The sequence below is a fragment of the Bombyx mandarina genome, chromosome 18 (genome assembly GCF_030267445.1).
Source record: "Bombyx mandarina strain Sakado chromosome 18, ASM3026744v2".
NCBI lineage: Eukaryota > Metazoa > Arthropoda > Insecta > Lepidoptera > Bombycidae > Bombyx > Bombyx mandarina.
The window spans coordinates 12,892,217-12,911,730 of NC_143224.1; the positions used below are offsets into that span (position 1 = coordinate 12,892,217).

Here is a 19,514-nt window from a genome sequence, read left to right on the forward strand (position 1 = left end):
ACTGAAAACTTTTTAATTCAAAAACAAACGAACTTCGCTAAAGTTTTAATTGTAGAAATATTTCAAGATAAAGTTATATTGTAAGTAAGTTAAACAACTATTATTTGTCACGCTCGAGCTTTCACAGCTTTCAGAGCTTTCACTGGTAATTAATGACAGAGCTCATAGGATTCGTAACAATATTGTAGTTAACAATTACTATGCATGTAGTACAATAAATACATTCCGACAGAGCCTTGGACCACATGTCTCAAGGTGGGTGGCGGCATCAGAGCTATGATGTCCATGGGCTATAGTAACCATTAACTATTCGTTTTTATTCATTAATTTTAGTAGAATAGCGAAAGCGCTATTGTTTCGTAAAATTCTGAGACTTCATGTTAAAATCAAGTAAATAAGGATAAAATGTATAATTGTAATCATTTAATCCTGTTGTTCATCCGGGCGAGACTTCCGTTTGCCTGTAACCGCTGGTTATCCGGTCCGGGCCAAACGTTAAACATTATGAATCCGATTAAAATATCCGGGTCTTTTGTAATGTTATCGTAAATGGTTTAAAAATATGTTTTATAATTTAGGATATTAATTTAATCTGATACTAATTTCGCTAATTTGGGTTAACTAATATTCGCTGACTACAAGTCAACTTCCGCCCATACCATTACTAATACATTTCTAATAGTTGCAACAACTATGAGCACTCGTAAGCAAACTTTATGTTTAATGCCCAATATAGAACCTGTATCCTCTCGCGTGAAAACCACGTACGGTACTGCTATTCCACGAGCCGGTATACTAAAAAGAGAATTCAAATCAATAAACGCTCATCACATTGTAACGACTAGAACAAACTCTATTGACGATCAAATCGTAAGCAAAACGACTATAGCACAAACGCACGACCAGTGTGCACCGTGTGAATTAAACTCTACTCCAGGGGGGTGCAACTCCCATACAAAGGAAAATAACATACAACTAGCGTCATCTTACTCCTGTGGCGACGTCATTTTTGTAACTTTTAGGCATTAATGATCTAATAAACTCACTAGATGGCAGATATGAGTTCTGACTCAATAAAAAATGTAGCGTACTTTGAAGCAGTGCTTCCACTTTTAGGGAATTCTCCCTTTTTTAGGGAAAAATAGCTGATATTTTGGATGATAAAGACAATTTAAAAAATACCAGGATTTAGGATATTTCGGGGTAAAAAGCAAAGCCTATACTAGTAACTGTTGTGAATTTTAAAATAAACGATAATTAAAGTAAAACAATGAACATTTTATTTTATGGAGAGAGAATGACATTAAGTCGAGTTGACAAGTAAAAGAATAAAACAGAGTTGTGTATAAAAACTATAAAGGTTTGATTCAACAGTAACCCTCTAGTAAAGTAAATCATAGATTAAGCCACTGCTTTTTCTTAGGGATTCCCCAGAATCCCAATAAGTATAATCCGCCAAATTTTTATTTACCTATTTTCGTTGATGTCACCAGAACTTACTTGTATTGTAATATACAGGTACTTCATGTACCATGAAAGATTATCATGGTAATTTCATTTACGAAAACCTTGTAATTGTCATTTCACTTTTGCTAGCAGTTCCTTCTTCAAAGACTGAGGTGGAAAGATTATTCAGTGTTCTCAAATTTAAAAACTGACAAAAGAAACAGGCTTTCTAATGAAACCCTGAACGGCTTGCTTCATAGAAAGTTCCCAACTTTGCCAGCAAACAATTGCTCAATTTTAGAACGGAACAGTGTTAGGTTGTGCAGCAAAAGAATATAAAAGCAATGCGTCGACTTCCTTGAAAATTCTAATCCTATAGATCTATGATCTTCTGGGGGCGTTTATATTATATATACCTACATTAAATAATATGCTGTGGTTTATTTTCTGTATTTTATTTACGCTTTCTATATGAGTCGTCTATTATCAAAGGTGGCAATCTGTGCATTTGGACAAAAAAAATTTATTGATATGTCAATACAGATTTATTTGAATATAATCGTCTCCTTCAAAGAATACGGTTCAAAACCTGCATTAAATAAAGGTTAATAGTTAACCTGTTATTTATCTAAGATGTCGTTCCGAAGAGTTTTGTGACTGCCAATGGAATATAAAGTCAATAATTCGTTTTTCTGATTTACCAATCATTGTCCAAAAGTCAGATTGCCGGCTTTGATAATAGTCGACTCATATAAAGGATTTATGAAAGTTGTCTAGGAAATTTTAGGGTAAATTCAAAAGAAACTAGGGTAAAATGTGTTAAAAAAAACGTAAGTGGAAACACTGCTTTGAAGTTTTCAAAATTCCAGGGCCGTAAAACAATCTCAAAAAAAAAAAAAGTTTTCAAAATGTCGTAACGATTTAATTTTTTAAATCGTTTTTTTTTGGTCTTGGTGTGAGTTATTTTACGTTGTAGTATTAATTTAGAGCAACTTTTAGCTTTATGAGAATATTAGACGATTAGACATTGAGAAACTCTGTTTTGAATTCTCTTTAGACATAACTTGGCTCCAATACTTTTTTCTTCGTTAGCGTTTCGTAAGCCTGTGTAACTATTTTCATTTCTTACAGAATGTTTATTATTAAAAATCAGCATGCCTCGAAGATCGAAAATGAAATGCTATTTCGGATGCCTTGATAACGGTGAGTTTACACTATTTTCCCGGTATATTATTTGCTAACATAATTATTATTCATAATATAATTAAATGAATTAGCACCAACTAATGGTCCTTCCTATTTCTGCTGCCTAGCTATCATATATGTTAAGTTTTGATCAAAACAGTCGGTATTAAGTCTCGTACTATCACACACACACCTCAGATAATAAAATTGTCTCGAGTGGGTGGAAGTATTTATGTTTTGCAACTCAGCGTATTATATGCTTATTGTCAAGTGGGCCCGAACTAGTTTTTTGGAATGATCAATCAGTCATGCTTTCCTGTTTAAATAAAATACAGCACAATTGATCTCACATCCAAAGTTAGATGATGGCATTCACGTTTTGTTTCCTGGTGTTTGATAACTAAGTTACACCAAGTGGCCTGTGACCACGTTCATCCTTCTACCCAATATAAAATAATGTTTTTATTTTTGTAGACAAAGGTTTGATAATGACAAAATTTTATGGAAAAATTATAAGGAGCACTAAAATGTCTGAAACATGAAAATATTGATGCACTATATTTGAACCAGAACGTGTTATGTAATATATTAATTTGTAAGTAAGATTACATTAACACTAAATTTTTCAAGGTCGTATTTTTTCAATATTTGTTACATACTTAAGATACTTTGTTTCTCCGTTTCAGAAGAGAAACTGATTCAGCAAGGAACGTGAACTCTCAAGGGATCTTAATTTTTTTAAATATGTTTATAATTGATAAATTAATAATTGAAATAGTTCATAAGAACTAAATTGATGCCAATTTTGTTTTAAAATAGGTTGTTTAGTTCTTATAGTTATAGTATTACGTTTGAATAGTTGTAATTAGTAAGTTAGTAATATATGAAAATACTGATATAAATTTTTGTAAATAACCTTTTGTAAATTCTACGAGAAGATGATTTTAATTAATGATCAAAAGTCAACGGTCTTTAAAAGCATTATTTGCAATTATTTAGATTTACTGTGGAATATATTTGCTAAGTTGTGTTTTCTGTATGAGCAGATATAAATGAAAATGCCCAAACATGATTATGTTTCTTACATTTTCATTATGTGAAATCAATATGCTTGTGACTGAGTATATTAATAATTTATTAAAACTTAAGTGATAGACAGCAACCCCTATGGCACTGCTGAAGTTTATAAGCACTGGTGACCACTTATCACGGGCCGGGTTGCGTGCTCGTCTGCTGTTGAGTGCAATAAAAATTTTCGAAACCCTTTCTATTATTTAGATGTAATATTAGTGTACATTTAATTTGGATTAAAAGATAAATTTACATTTTATGTTTGCATGTGTATGTTTATAATTCATTTGCATGTAACGAACACCAGTTTCTTTTTTAACAAAATGTAAACTAATGGTTTGTAATGAATGTAATTAACTTTAAGATGATTTTCTTTCAATCTGCTGTTTGTTTCATCTAGTATTACCAAAGCTAAAGCATCAGAAACGTCAGAATAGAAATAATTTAGATAGGGAATAAAAGTATAACTAATGTAATCATGTCTAAGATTACTATAAGCGTCATTAAGTACAAACTATCAATATTTAAGAGTACTTTAAATCATCATTACATTTTTTAAACATTTTTTGTTTTTCAAATCATGTAATAAAACGTTTGTGCAGAACAAAATGTCACATGTTATGAACATGATTGTGGGTTAATCGTTTCTTAAATTTCTAAATGTTTATAAGAATGCTAAGAATAATTTAGTATTCACTTTAGTGTGTGTATTATCTCTACAATGCTAGTATAAATGACAATTATTGTATGACGAAGCATAGGTAGTGTTTATAGATGTAATATTTTCATACAAGGTCATGATCTGTCACGATCAACTTTAAGCAAGAACTGCTATAGTTAAGAAACAAATTTATTAAATTTAATTCAAATTGTCTACTATGTTTGTAATGGAAAGCTGACATGTTTATATTTCGCACAAATGACTTAAGTGACATTGAATGATTTGATTATCTAGACTTAATTAACTTTTAGATAACTTTCGATTTAATGTTATTAAGTACTCTAGTAGGATTAATCTAGAGGAGTTATTGTTATTCGAAATTTTATACAATTGTACGTTCATACTATCTTTTAACAATAAATTGTTTGTAATATAGGGAAATTAAATAGCTTACAGAGAATTACAGCTTTTTATTTAAAAAAACTGTTTTCTCTCTGTATGAAAAGGTCTTATCGATTAGAATGCTGAACACAATCAAACGTTCTTTAATATTTCATAAGTACTACCGGGAATTTCAGCGATTCTAAACGATAAGATTTTTTCATAAAGAGTTAATTATAAAAAATATTAAAATTACTAAAAAAGCCACCTGGTGGGGGGTAGGGAGATTAATAATCGACAGCAGCGACGCCTGCTGTCCTGGGCTCTAACTAAAGCAAAAATAAAAATGAGAGTTGCGCATCTATCTCAAATATATTAAGTGTATAATCTATGCTCTACTCGTATGAAATACAAAACAAAAATAGCTTTATTTCTGTCACTTGTCAAACCAATTTCAAAAGCAAACATTAAAATTTAAAATTCAACATCTCTCTATCTCCCTCTCTCTCTGGTACGCTAAAATAAAATGGATCCAATGTCTAAACTCGAAAGAGCACAAACATAGCTTGTTGATAGTAGCTAGTCATTCTAACAATATAAATGAAAATGTATTTGTCGTGTAGATTTATTGCTGGTTTAGTGGAAATAGTTGTCACGAATATAGCTTAGCACAGCTTTGTGACGTGAAATATGTAACCACTACTGACACAATGCTAATATATTTAACAGATTTAAACAAAATTGATAACCATGCGGTTTACTTAAAAGTGAAATATCGATTTTAAGCTGTGGTCATTTTCTCCTGAACTTGTAAGAGTATGTTTAAAAATCGTTGGATTATTTAATGAATCATCATTCACTTCATAACGTTCATGTTTAAGCGTGTGATTTTAATAAGCATAATAATTAATAAAATAAATAGAAGCTATCGTGGCCTAAAGAATATGACGTCCGGTGCATTCGTATGTAGCGATGCAACGGTGTTCGAATCCCACAGGCGGGTATCAATTTTTCTAATGAAATACGTACTTGAGAAATGTTTACGATTGACTTCCACGGTGAATTTAATAAAAATCAAACCCGCAAAATTATAATTTGCGTAATTACTGGTGGTAGGACCTCTTGTGAGTCCGTTCGGGTAGGTACCATCACCCCGCCTATTTCTGCCGTGAAGCAGCAATGCGTTTCGGTTTGAAGGGCGGGGCAGCCGTTGTAACTATACTGAGATCTTAGAACTCATATCTCGAGGTGGGTGGTGCATTTACGTTATAGATGTCTATGGGCTCCAGTAACCACTTAACACCAGGTGGGCTGTGAGCTCATCCATCCATCTAAGCAATAAAAAAAATGAAAAGGTTTTTGTTTCGGAAAATAGCAACATTTAATTTGGTTTTGCAAATCCTGTCCCATCCCTCTCCCACACTTTACCTAACGACGCGTGCGAGCGAGATCGTGTGGCGACATCGACTCGAGAAGAAATATGTAACACCGTATTGCTATTTCTGACATGTTAGAACTTATATCTCAAGGTGAGTGGCGCATTTACGTTGTAGATGTCTATCTATGGGCTCCAGTGACTACTTAACACCAGGTAGGATATGAGTTCGTCCACCTATCTAAGCAATAAATAAATAAAAAATAGCTATAAATTTCTTTATATTTTTGACTTATATCTCAAGGTGGGTGGCGCATTTACGTTGTAGATGTCTATCTATGGGCTCCAGTGACCACTTAACACCAGGTAGGCTATGAGTTCGTCCACCTATCTAAGCAATAAATAAATAAAAAATAGCTATAAATTTCTTTATATTTGTCAAATTATGAAAAAAGTTCAAAAACTTGTACAAGAGAGCCCGTGTTTGGGTCCGCACCAGGTTGCAGTCAGTATGTAATATGTTTTGAAGACGGATCCTTGGTACACTTACCCTTGTAGGGAGCTTCACTATAACCTCTTCAGCAATAGCGATCGAACTAGTTTTTACCGTAATTAGAAAACAACATTAGTTGGGGAAACTACAGGGATTCCGCTGGTCTTCGAGGTAAGTTTTCCGTAGTATGTGTCTACGTTATGATGCAGATAATTCGTTTACGATTTTCACTTTTATCGAAATAATATAGATTTAAATAACAAGAACATCGTATAATGTCGCACTATGACTTAGTGAACGTAGTTTACCAATTAGCTTCGAAGCAGAACGCGGGCGCATCTATTGTCACACAAACGAACACGTGCTTCGGGCAGCCACTCGCGTCACGGAATAGCGTTTAATACCGTTAAAGATAAAAAAATAAAAATAAGACTAGTTAAACAACAAACTTTATCCGTATAAACGTCACATTATTTGATACTATAAGTGTGAAATGTCAAAAGGTCAACACCATTGAACATTGAGAATTATTACTAAATCACTTTTTACTTGTTAAACAAAACAATCAAGTTAGCGGCAAAAATTCTTTTTATTTTATTTTGTTCTAAATTCCGGATTTTTCAAGCTTGAGCATTAAGTTTCAGTTTCATTTTAAGCTTTTTTGAACAATCGATTTGTTTATTGTAGCAGAGTTGCGAAATCAGAGTATTAATTACATGTGCAAGTAGCTGTTATATTATTTCAACCATGAGGATAGTATTTAAAAAGGTTGTTGTGATTTTACTATTTTCTATCGGTAAGTACATTTAACATTTTACCTAAGCATGTATCCATCTCTTATGAGTGGTACAAGTGATGCTGGGCGCACCACAAGCATAATTCATCAGTCAATATCTCTTTCCCGGCCTATTCGCTGGTACTCTAAGGGGTTATCCCAGTTATGCCCGGACGGGTAGGTGAACTCGCGGATTCAATCTGAGAGAATTTGCTAACACTAGTAAATGCAGTGCTTCGTGGAATCTACCACTAAATCGGAATCGCGACCTACTGAGAAAATCCGGTGAGAAGCTCAGTAGGCTGTTTCTATGAGAACCAATACAATCACAATCTTATTTCTAAATATCCTTTTAACAGCGATCTATCATCCTTAGGATTAAACTTCTCTCCTCAGTATTTCCAGTGCTGTCTGACATAAGATGATATTATCCGCGTAACATACGTGTAGAATACGGTTTATATCAAAGAGATAAACCGTATTCTAATGATAATAGGCACAAATATTTATCTGGAGATGCAAAAAACTCTGTTCCCAGCCGTATTTAAGTACTGTTTAATCATAGCCAATTAAATTCAATTAGCAAGCGCGACCCATCATGCTTATTACAAGGGGAACTTTAGAAATAAAGGAAAAATTCGCTTTTAATGTTATGGATAAATGAGATTCACGTTATTATTTGGTTTATAATTAAAGGAGTCTTGCTACGGGATTCGTTTTGATTTCCGATGAGGTTTGCACCCTCCCACCGGCGTTAACGTCAAATTGAAAATTCCTTTTCATACTTGTTTAATGGTTTTCATTCATGGCTTCATTTTGAGGGTTTTTTTATTGGATACTCGTATACAATAATAAGCTACAAATTAATAAAAATGGACAGTGTAGTTAAATCTCAAAAATATTTTATTAAAAGTATTATACCTAGTCTTGCCTTATATACTGAGACAAAGGAAAAAAAAATTTTCGATTGCAAATAACATTTATTACTTTTACAGTGTGTTAGTTTAATACATAAATATAAAACAATTTAAAGTATAAAAAGCTTATTCGAAGTGGTCTCCATTGGCTGCAATACAGTCCTTTAAACGTTGAGGCCAGTTATCAATAGAAGCACGCATTCTTTCCATGGAAAATTTTTCACTGCCAATCGTACGGATTGTTTTAGGGAGTCCAAATTATCATGGCGTTTAGAGCAAGCCGTACTCTCTAAAACTGACCATAAATCATAATCCAGCGGATTAAGATCGGGACTAGACGACGGCCAGTCTTCAGCTCTGATGAAATCCGAAACGTTCGTTTCCAACCAAGACCGAGCTTTATGACCTGGCGCCGAGTCTTGCTGGAAGGACCATTCTTGATTATTGAACATGGTGTTGTTAAGGGGCTTCACTACCTTCTCAAGAATGGTATCTTGATACACTTGTGCCGATGTTTTGATACCTTTTTCACAAAAGTATGGCGCAGTCACTCCTTCATAGCTAATACCCCGCCAAACCATCACTGAAGTCTGATAGTACCCGCGTTGCACTCTGTCGACTAATTGGGAAGCTTTTTTAGAGCTTTGAGCATAAATACGGTCATTTTGTTTGTTAAAATGTTGCTCAATTGTAAAAAAATTCTCATCCGTAAACAAAAAATTTCTATGACCTCCCTTTGCGTGCCGCTTCAGTAATTGTTTCGATTTTACCACCCTATTCTCTTTTAAATTATCAGTTAAGAAATGACCAGTACGTTTCTTATAGGCTGCAAGTCCTAAGTCATCTTTTAAAATACGCGACATGGTTCTAGGTGCTATCTTCATCTCCCGAGATAAAATCTTTTGCTTTCGTACAGGATTTCTTCGAATTCTTTCCCTTACTGCTTTGACCACCTTTTTCGTACGAACACTTTGTGGACGGCCAGATCTTTTTCTGTCACAAACAGAGGAGGTCTCATTGCACCTATTAATAGCCCGGTACACAAACATTTTACTAATACCAATACAATACCAATTTGGCTCCATACCAACTTTGTGTAATGCAATCACAGCGATTCGGTTCTCTTTATCACCCCACTCCATTTTAATATCGCAAAATATTGTACAATGTATTGGCGCTAAAATAAGAACTCAATGAGCAATCATATAATAATGACAGATTCCAAATTCAAATGTAATATTTTGTTTATTTTTAATTTTAACAGTATTCATGGCCAGACTAAGTATTTAGTAGACTAAGTACTACTACTACTAAGACTAAGACTACTAAGACTTAGTAGTCTAAGACTTTAAATTTTCAGTGATAGCAATTATGTTCTAATTTTTGGTATTCGTAAACATTATTGTCGCGTTTATTTCATTCTATTCTTTCAGACTTTTCAAACTACTGACCAGTTTCAGACTACTGACAGTAAAACTAGTTGTGCTTATAATAACGCTATGATGATAAAAATCAAACCAGCAAGATTAGTTCTCTGGTTATGCCGGTTGTAAATTTATTATTTTACGTTCAACAAATACCGATGAAATCTAAATTAAAATAATAACCATTAGGTTAAACACGCTCCTAAATCAGTAAAGTAATAGAGACTCTGATAATACTCTCATAGTAACATTTTTGTCAATCAACCCTCTGACAGTAAATGTAGGTACTTAGTGTAGAGCATGCATTAAAAACAAACAAGCATTTAGTCTCCAAGATCATCCAACGGATACCATCTTCCCGGTGTTGTCCTAAATACTGGCATTAGGCACATCGTGGAGCGGCGTCCACCAATTGAACGAATTAAGCGATCGTAAGAGGAACGGCGCCGGCTACTTTGTATAACTTGACAAGTTTTTAAAGATCATTCATGTTGTATTTTTATGAGAAAAAAATGTTATGTTAATTTTTTTGACGTGACAACGTCTTATAACTCGATGGAGCCGGCTGCACGCACGAAAAAACTTGACTCGTGCGGCGTTACCTCGCTCTGAGGCGTACATGTTTTCGTCAAGTATGAAGTTCAGTGAAAAGTGAATGTGGTGTCAATTGTTTATAGCAATGATAATTGCGATAATTGAAAAATGAAACCATTCCATCAGTATTTTCTTATGACGTTGTCACGTTCAACTATCGTCAGTGAACCGACTTTACAGACAACCGATTTTTTTAATTGCCCTTATAGGCAGACGAGCATACGTCCCACCTGATGGTGAATGGTTACCGTCGCCCATGGACTTCAGCAAAGCCAGGGGCAGCGCCAAGCCGCTGCCTACCGAGAGAGACACACCGAAAGATATCCAGATACACGGCCCCGAGCTAAGAGTCCGTGGTCGCTTACAACCTGCTTAATCAAGCGAAAGAGTGTTCATTACATTACGTACCTACATATCAGAACAGTCTGAGACACAAAAAATGTAAGAATTAAAACGATATAAAAATGTTGTTCAAAAACAAGGAACATTACCATAATGTATGGAGTACTTATAGATTGACTGATCTTCATTTATATGGACCTAGTATAGTAGTAAAATTCAGGCGAGCTTACTGAACTCCTATTGTTAAACGGGTACATAAGCTAGTAAACACCACAACCTAAATTTTGTTTGTCTTTGCAATATATAGGAGCTCTAATAACTACTAATTATCAGGCGGACCAAGAGTCAGCTTATTTACGTAAATTACTGAGAATCATTATTACCATCATTATCCTGCCCTTTTCCCAGTCACCTGGGGTCGGCGCAACATGCTTTCTCCTTCCATACTCTTCTATCATATACCATTTCTTCGCTCACTCCCCTCTTACTCATATCGTCTTTCACGCAATCCATCCATTTCTTCTTAGGTCTACCTCTTCCTCTATATCCTTCCACATTCATAGCTAACACTGTCTTACCAACCTCATTTTCATTTCGTCTCGTCACATGTCCATATCATCCCAAACGCTGAAATTACTGAGAATAAATATTCTTAATTGAACCATATGGTCATTAACAACATAGAACTACGTCTAATTAAGCCTTCGGTTTTTGTTGCAGAATTTTCGTGCAGCTCGATGATCGACCTGACACAGAAGTGGATACCGAATGCTGGTTGGGAAGTGGATTGTCTGTGGACTCTAGTCGAGAACGACGAGCTGCAGTCGGTACGCCTCTACAATAATGGGCAGCAATTCTTTATTTACAGGCCAGAGGTGTGTATGTCTCATTTTTGTAGGAAGTGAATGAAAACTTAATTAAATATAGTCATTTTCAAATAATGATATAAGCCAAACTAATATACCACGCACAGGAATCTCTTCAAAAACTGATAATGCAACTAAAAGATGTGTGGTGTCGTGGGAGACCGGATAGGATCGAAGTTCCTTATTATAAAAATATTAATTTTAAGTTCTATTCGAGGTATAAAGAAAATAAAACTGGAGGTTTCGCAACAACCCACGGTCATTCGGTAACGTGCGAACTTATTGTGGTACACTTCATTCACGGTTGTTTGCATAAGAGTTAGTGTATTGCGCAAACGAACACTGTAAGATCGTGGTCAATGAATGATAAAAAAATAATATGTTATTTTTTGTACGCTATTACAAAGTTAAGTCGTACACTGTGTGCATTACTAATAAATATCTTACGTTACGGACGTATAAGGAACTTCGTTCCAAAGTTATTTAATACCCGCTTCACTTATGTATTTTAAATTTCGTGGAGCCACATTGTAAAGCCCATATTATTATAATACTCGTAGCTCGGGGATCGACAACCTCATTGATTCAAACTCGCATGACAGCTGACTGCGCGCCCCGCGACAAGTGAGAACGTACCCGCTTCTTTACATTGCGTTATAAGAATGTGATGTTTTAATAGCAGCAATATTTCCATCTATCTATCTACAATCCAATATCGTGATTATTTTATTCTTGCCTATATTTCCGAGAACATTACATTGTTTATAATCAGTCCAATAATACAATTACCAATAGCAAGTCAGTATTATCTCAATTCACTAAATGACCTTTAATAAATGTAGTAATATTAGAACAAACACGTCGTGTAATAGTTTTGCGGCGCGGCGGATGTCCAGCCTCCATCCTTTGTAAACATAATTTTAATTGTAGCGTCCCGTAGGGCAGGAAGGGCGAACCTTTATGACGTCATTCAACTAACAATTGATTAAATACATCCGATATTGTGTTACAAATGCTTGATTAATTATTATTTTATTTCATTGTTAATTTAAAGTGAGGGACACCTTATTTGTGGACAGAAAATAAAAGGTCGTAAGAACAGGTAGATTGCAAGCCGCTTCGAACCGTTTAAAACTGGATATAGTCTAGTCAACAAGTTCAAAAACGTGAAAAATAGAGATAAAGGTCCTAAAAATATGAGCGATGGCTCATTCGATTCGGAATTACCTCTAGAAAAATGTTTTTGAAGGATTTTGGTGCAGGTTAAAAATTGCAATTGTTATTAACAAAATAAGATGAAAAAAAAAATGATATTTCGTTTTTTGTTAATAACTTGAAAAATATTAACATTGAAGCAATTTTGAAAAAAGCTCGTTAAAGAGGAGGAAATTTCTAATAAAAAAGTCCTAACTCTCGGAACTCTATCTCCATTATTTATAATTTTAATTAGAGGGCTCCGCGCGGCTGTTACAGCATGCGCGCGCCGCCGCTAAAGAGAGTTCAGCAATAAAAATAATTTTTTTATAACATAACATGTGATTTTAAAAATTTGAAAAAATTCTAGTATCTTCTTAACACTTGAAAGAATCGAGCCCTGAAGAAAAAAAAGTTTAATCATCATTTTTCAAAAAGTTATTCAATTGTTAACTAACAAATTTTTTCCCAATCTCCTCAATCAAAAATCAAAAAAATGTTATTAAAGTTTTTTTTTCAATTAATATTTAGCTATGTTTTTAATTTTAATTTTTCAATAGTTATAAAAAATCATAATTAACAAATTAATTAACCTTAATGAAAATTAACCGCAGGATCTTATAAAGTACATATATCAAAAGGGCTCCACGAAGTTTAAAATTTATAGGCCAATTATTTATACCTTTCATTCCATTGTTTATGCCAATGGAGATTGGGAAAAAAATTGTTAGTTAACAATTGAATAACTTTTTGAAAAATGATGATTAAACTTTTTTTTCTTCAGGGCTCGATTCTTTCAAGTGTTAAGAAGATACTAGAATTTTTTTTAATTTTTAAAATCACATTTTATGTTATAAAAGAATTATTTTTATTGCTGAACTCTCTTTAGCGGCGGCGCGCGCATTCTGTAACAGCCGCGCGGAGCCCTCTAATTAAAATTATAAATAATGGAGATAGAGTTCCGGGAGTTAGGACTTTTTTATTGGAAATTTCCTCCTCTTGAACGAGCTTTTTTCAAAATTGCTTCAATGTTAATATTTTTCAAGTTATTAACAAAAAACGAAATATCATTTTTTTTTTCATCTTATTTTGTTCATAACAATTGCAATTTTTAACCTGCACCAAAATCCTTCAAAAACATTTTTCTAGAGGTGATTCCGAATCGAATGAGCCATCGCTCATATTTTTAGGACCTTTATCTCTATTTTTCACGTTTTTGAACTTGTTGACTAGACTAATATCGGTTACCGAAACCAAATGTTATTTTCCTGACTATTTTTGCTTTAATGGCTTACGTTTAGGCCACGACTACTTTGAAACATACTAAAAAAAAAGCAAAAACGGAGTGATGGTGTTGACGGTTTTTTTTTAATTGGTGGACGAGCTCACAGCCCACGTCCTGGTGTTAAGTGGTTACTGGAGCCCATAGACATCCACAACGTAAATGTGCCACCCACCTTGAGATAGGTATAAGTTCTAAGGTCTCAAGTAAGTTACAACGGCTACCCCACCCTTCAAACCGAAACGCATTACTGCTTCACGGCAGAAATAGGCAGGGTGGTGGTACCCACCCGCGCAGACTCACAAGAGGTCCTACCACCAGTAATTACGCAAATTATAATTTTGCGGGTTTGATTTTTATTACACGATGTTATTCCTTCACCGTGGAAATCAATCGTGAACATTTGTTGAGTACGTATTTCATTAGAAAAATTGGTACCCGCCTGAGATTCGAACACCCGGTGCATCGCTCAAAACGAATGGACCGGACGTCTTATCCGTTAGGCCACGACGACTTTTGATTAGATAGACTTTAGATTGAAAGAAGGATTTGCGTGAAATTTGATCAGTAAAGGGAAATAAAAAGTCTCCTCCTGGCCGTTGAATACGGTGAATTCGCAGATAAACGGCACATCAAAAAGTGAATACTACAGGACTAGGGCGTGGGACGTCAGGTGTCGTGAGACCTCCGAAAAGGGTGCGACAGGAGCGTGTGTAGTATCAGCAGAACTAATCAAGCCACCTCAGGATTTCAACTTCACGTGTGAAGTCTCCGGTGAGAGACCTACCTTCAGGATTGAAACGAAGAGCATTCTTGTTTCAGCTTCTGGTGAGTTTTTGATGATAGTAAGAAAAGCAATAGGATACACAAATATAGAAGTATATTTTGAATTTCGTCTTAATGAGTAGAAAACCATAATGCGTGTCCTGAAACACGCGATTGATGTCATAATTGCGCGGGAATAACGCCTATCCCAAATACGGTGACAGCAGACAGACCGGACTGTGCAATTAGCCCGCACGCGTTCACGCCACGTAACACAATTGAGGCCTATAAAATCAAAGGCAGCTAAACGCCTTATTGTTGTAAAATGGATTAACTATGGCGCCATCTGGTTTAGTTAGTTGGGACACGCTTCAGTGTTTTCATGTTATAACAAATGCAGCTAAATCTCTAGCAAATTCAGTTCAAAATTTTTATTTTTACTCTGTACTAAAATATAAACGAAGTTCATATAAAATATATCATTTAAAATTCAGATTATTAGTAATATTCTCATTCTTTGTAAATCTGCTTTAAAATAAAGAATATCGTAGCTATCCGAACAAAGTTATTTCAGCTTCTCAAACCGGGAGTGTTGCTAACACTGGCCAAGAGCAGTACTTCGATGGATCGGAAGGATCCGTAATGACGTATTTAGGGCCGATTTTTGTAGTTTACCTGAATATTTGACAGACTTGGATTTAGCTGCCTTTGATTTTATAGGCCTCAATTGTCCTAATCGCCTCTGTCGTTAAAAACGTAAATACTTTGTTAACAAGCTACCGACAGTGAGTACTTCCCACCAAGTCGGTAATATTTCCGAGTATTCTTCAGTTGACAATTTAGCCAAATACAATTTGCAAAAGTAATATTCTGGAAAAGTTTCCTTCTTATCAGCTTAAATGTATAGTAAGTATAGGTAATATTATTATGAATAAATTCAACATAAAGTTGAACATAATTTTAGCATATTCGATGGGTCGATTTTTTTGACATTAACGCGAGTCCAAACTCCGTTAAAAACTAATTTAGGATAACAGAAAGATTTCGCGGTTCACAGTACCACCTAGCGACGCACACATCAGCGTTGCGACGATGGACTCTGAATCGGGCCGGGTCACCCTCAACTGTACGTCTAGCGGCCTGCCCTCGCCCACTCTTATCTGGACCATAGGAGCACAGAGGGTTAGTAAACGGCGCTAAGCACGCCGCGCTTGGACCAGTAAACGAGTGTAAACAATCTTCAAGGTTGTCCGTCAACTTCAAACCTCTATTTATAAGTATGAAATACATAACAATTCGCCGTTTATTGTGATTTGCCTTACCCTATTATATATGTTGTTTAAGGTCATAGATTTGAAAACATTAAAATCTAGCTAGCGTATATCGCAGCCGACCTCAACGCCCGCCTCCGGTTCTCAAACCTATAGACACCAAGTGGACGGCGACACTAAGATTAAACGATTTGGTGTCTGTGATTGCTTCGCAGCAGAGACTGAGTGGTAGCAAGTCTAGTATAGCCCTACCTATTTCTGCCGTGAAGCAGTAATCGGTTTGAAGGGCGGGACAGCCGTTGTTCCTATACTGGGACCTTAGAACTCATATCTCAAGGTAAGTGACGGCATTTACGTTGGAGACGTTTATTGGCTCCAGTAACCAATCAGGTGGGCCGTGAGCTCGTCCAACCACTTTTGCAATAAAAATAAACTAAGAGACAGGTCGACTCCAACGCGTCACTCCGTCACATCACAGCCTGTCACCAGCACCTACTCCCAATACACATCAGGAGTCGAGTGTACATCGGACGTGACGTGACAAGTAGCTACGTGACAAGTAGCAAGAAGGCGGGCACGCACACGCACACTTCGTTACTAAGGATGCTATTTTGATTTCAAGGTCCCTCCAGATTTCTCGAGCAGCGCATGGAACTATACAAGCAAAGTGTACGACGCGTGGTCCGCGGTGTCGTACTCGTGGGCGGACGCGGGTCTGCCGGCCACGTGCACGCCGGAGACGCACCGCCGCGGCCGCACCATTCCCGCCGCGCCCGCACAGTACAGCGGGGCCCGCGGACGCGCAGGTAGGGTGGGGGGGACGCACATTATCATTATTTTTTTTATTGCACTTCTAGGCAGACGAGCATACGGCCCACCTGGCGTTAAGTGGTTACTGGAGCCCATAGACATCTCAACGTAAATGTGCCACCCACTTTGAGACAAAGTTCTAAGGTCTCAGGTATAGTTACAACGGCTGCCCCACCCTTCAAACCGAAACGCATTACTGCTTCACGGCAGAAAATAAGCAGGGTCGTGGTACCCTACCCGCGAGGTAATATATTTTTCGAATTATTTCGAAGAGGTCCTACCATCAGTAATTACGCAAATTATAATTTTGCGGGTTTGATTGTTATTACACGATGTTATTCCTTCACCGTGGAAGTCAATCGTGAACGTTTGTTGAGTACATATCTCATTAGAAAAATTGGTACCCGCCTGAGATTCGAACACTGGTGCATCGCTCAACACGAATGCACCGGACGTCTTATCCAATAGGCCACGACGAATTTACCGTCGGCTATGGAATTCAGCAATGCCAGGGGCAGAGCAAAGCCGCTGCCTACCGTTGAGTACTCTCCACAAGCCTCGTTTGAAGAAGGACATGTCATAGCGCTCGAGAAACACCGTGGAGGGAAATACCGCTCATTCCAAAGCCGGACGGTACGTGACAAAAAATATCTCTGAAAATGCACTGTGGATATTCATCCACAGTGCGTTCGCAGTGGCTCCAGATAGTATGGAGGAACTCTACTACGATGGCGGGCGGTGCGATAGTAAAAACGAGATGATCAAATGATCCCTCAGAGCACTTATCACAACAGAGCCCTGAACTGTGCTGTGTCCGCAGGGGGGCGGGACCTGGTGGCACTGGCGCTGGCGGTGGCGGCACTGCTATGAGCGGCGCAACTCAACGGCCGACTACTTAATGAAACTACAATTAGTTTACTCAAGTTTTATTTTCATTTCGTTTAACGAATAAATAATTTCAAGCTGGTTACTCGCTTCTTATTTATCGACTTGTATTCTTTTATTCTGTGCGAGTCCAACAATTGATTTTAGACTAAGATCCCGGGCGCCAGACTTAAACCTGTCAACGTAGCTTTGAATCGATTTATTATTTGTAACTATTCATCCACTACGCACTAAGTCCGGTCGTCTTACGGGCAAGACGTTTCCAGCAAATTATTTGTTTGGCTCATCATCATACATTCGACACTTGGTGTGACGTCAGCCTGGTAGACCAAAGATAGACAAGTTAAGTTAAAGTTGAGTTCACTGTTCGAACAGTATTGTTATATCGCGCGTAATGCTTTGTTCGCAATGAAAACACATTTACTGTCCCATAACTCCAACTTTAAAACCTTACAATGTACTTACATAAAAATGAATCATTGAACTATTAATATTAAGTTTACCTATAAGTATTTGGATTACGATTGGTATAATTTTAACTATTATTTTTGACAAATACATTTATCACCGCTCAAACACACTTGTGGACAACACTTTTGAACTCTCCCTTCTTTAAAATTAACATATCGGTCGAATACAACACGATGTTGATTAAAATTAGTTTTTATATTATTTTCGATTACATTGACGACATTCTAGTATCAGTGAAGACGATCGCATCAACATCCTGTTAGTGTAAACTTTTATTCAAAATTATCCAATAACCAAGAACAAATGTTAACTATTTTCATGGATAATCTCTGGATTATTTGTTAGGTCTGTTGGATCTGTACTCACAAATGTGTTTACGCGGTCATCGTTGTTCAAACTTCATTAAATATACAAGTGAATGCCGAAACGACAATTATAAGGTGCATTATGATACATCAGTGAGCGTATTGAAATCTGGACGAAATTTGATAAATTACAAGTAATTTTATGATTACAATTTAAACTAGAATAACGCCGAATCATCGTATGTTTATATTCTACTAGCGACCCGCCCTCGCTTCGCTTCGGAAACATTAAAACACACATGAAACCAAAAAAAAAAAAAAAGTTGCCTATGTTCATCAGGGACAATGTCGGCTTCTAATGGAAAAAGAATTGTTCAAATCGGTCCAGTAGTTTCGGAGCCTATTCGAAACAAACAAACAAACAAACAAATCTTTCCTCTTTATAATATTAGTATAGAGTATAGATATAGATATAGAAAACGTATATATATTTTATTTGAATACAAAAAACATAAGAGTCTGTTTGCGATGCGACACAGGAAATAAAACTTCTGCGAATAACACGAAACGAAATAAAACTTCTGCAAAAATCCTAATGTTCGTAAAACAATGATAAAGCAATGAAACTACTTTTCAGAAGTACACGAAATGTTTACTATAAATAAAAATATTTTGCAGATTTGCAGACATCACTGGAAGGAAATTGATTAAGAATTAATTAATTGTTATTTGAACCCTTTGAGGTTCAGAGTCTACACGTATTGGATATCTGTTTTTTTACTAGCAGGACCAGTGGAGTTAAAATAGCTAGGAACTGATACAACATTTTTATAAAAAGTTTTAGGACCACAAAGTCTTAATTAATATAAATCAATTTATGAAACGAATTAAAATATTTTTAAAATAATCGTTGTGGTATTTTTTAATAATTGAAAATGTTGTCACTTTTCAAGGTGATGACTTCAGCAGGAGCGTAAAATTAGTGGAGTCTTTATCACAAA

The 19,514-nt window shown here is 35.9% G+C and overlaps 3 protein-coding genes and 1 long non-coding RNA gene across 5 annotated transcripts in view; 3 read left to right on the forward strand and 1 right to left on the reverse strand.

Annotated features, from left to right (window-relative positions):
* Positions 1 to 19,514, reverse strand: part of LOC114252020 (uncharacterized) — a 116,854-nt gene that overhangs the window by 85,755 nt on the left and 11,585 nt on the right. The window contains exon 1 of one of the 2 annotated variants that reach the window (XM_089734710.1): positions 6,670 to 6,920. The exons of the other annotated variant lie outside the window; for it this stretch is intronic. The gene's annotated coding sequence lies outside the window, so the exon portion shown is untranslated. Of the gene's footprint in view, positions 1 to 6,669; positions 6,921 to 19,514 lie in introns of those variants that run through there. 2 annotated transcript variants of the gene reach the window in all.
* On the forward strand, positions 2,292 to 4,823 carry LOC149501037 (uncharacterized). The gene is made up of 4 exons (XR_016324555.1): positions 2,292 to 2,401; positions 2,578 to 2,649; positions 3,106 to 3,226; positions 3,318 to 4,823. It is a non-coding gene; the product is annotated as an uncharacterized LOC149501037 (long non-coding RNA).
* LOC149501038 (uncharacterized) overlaps positions 6,987 to 19,514 on the forward strand; it is a 34,177-nt gene continuing 21,649 nt past the window's right edge. Inside the window, exon 1 of the mRNA XM_089734714.1 lies at positions 6,987 to 7,115. The gene's annotated coding sequence lies outside the window, so the exon portion shown is untranslated. The remainder of the gene's footprint in view (positions 7,116 to 19,514) is intronic.
* Positions 7,050 to 17,820, forward strand: LOC114251473 (uncharacterized). Its single transcript, XM_089734712.1, has 7 exons — positions 7,050 to 7,181; positions 7,269 to 7,408; positions 11,385 to 11,539; positions 14,627 to 14,834; positions 15,829 to 15,953; positions 16,665 to 16,848; positions 17,673 to 17,820. The coding sequence occupies exons 2-7, from the start codon at positions 7,360 to 7,362 to the stop codon at positions 17,720 to 17,722; spliced, it is 771 nt and encodes a 256-aa protein (XP_089590838.1). The 5' UTR covers positions 7,050 to 7,181; positions 7,269 to 7,359; the 3' UTR covers positions 17,723 to 17,820.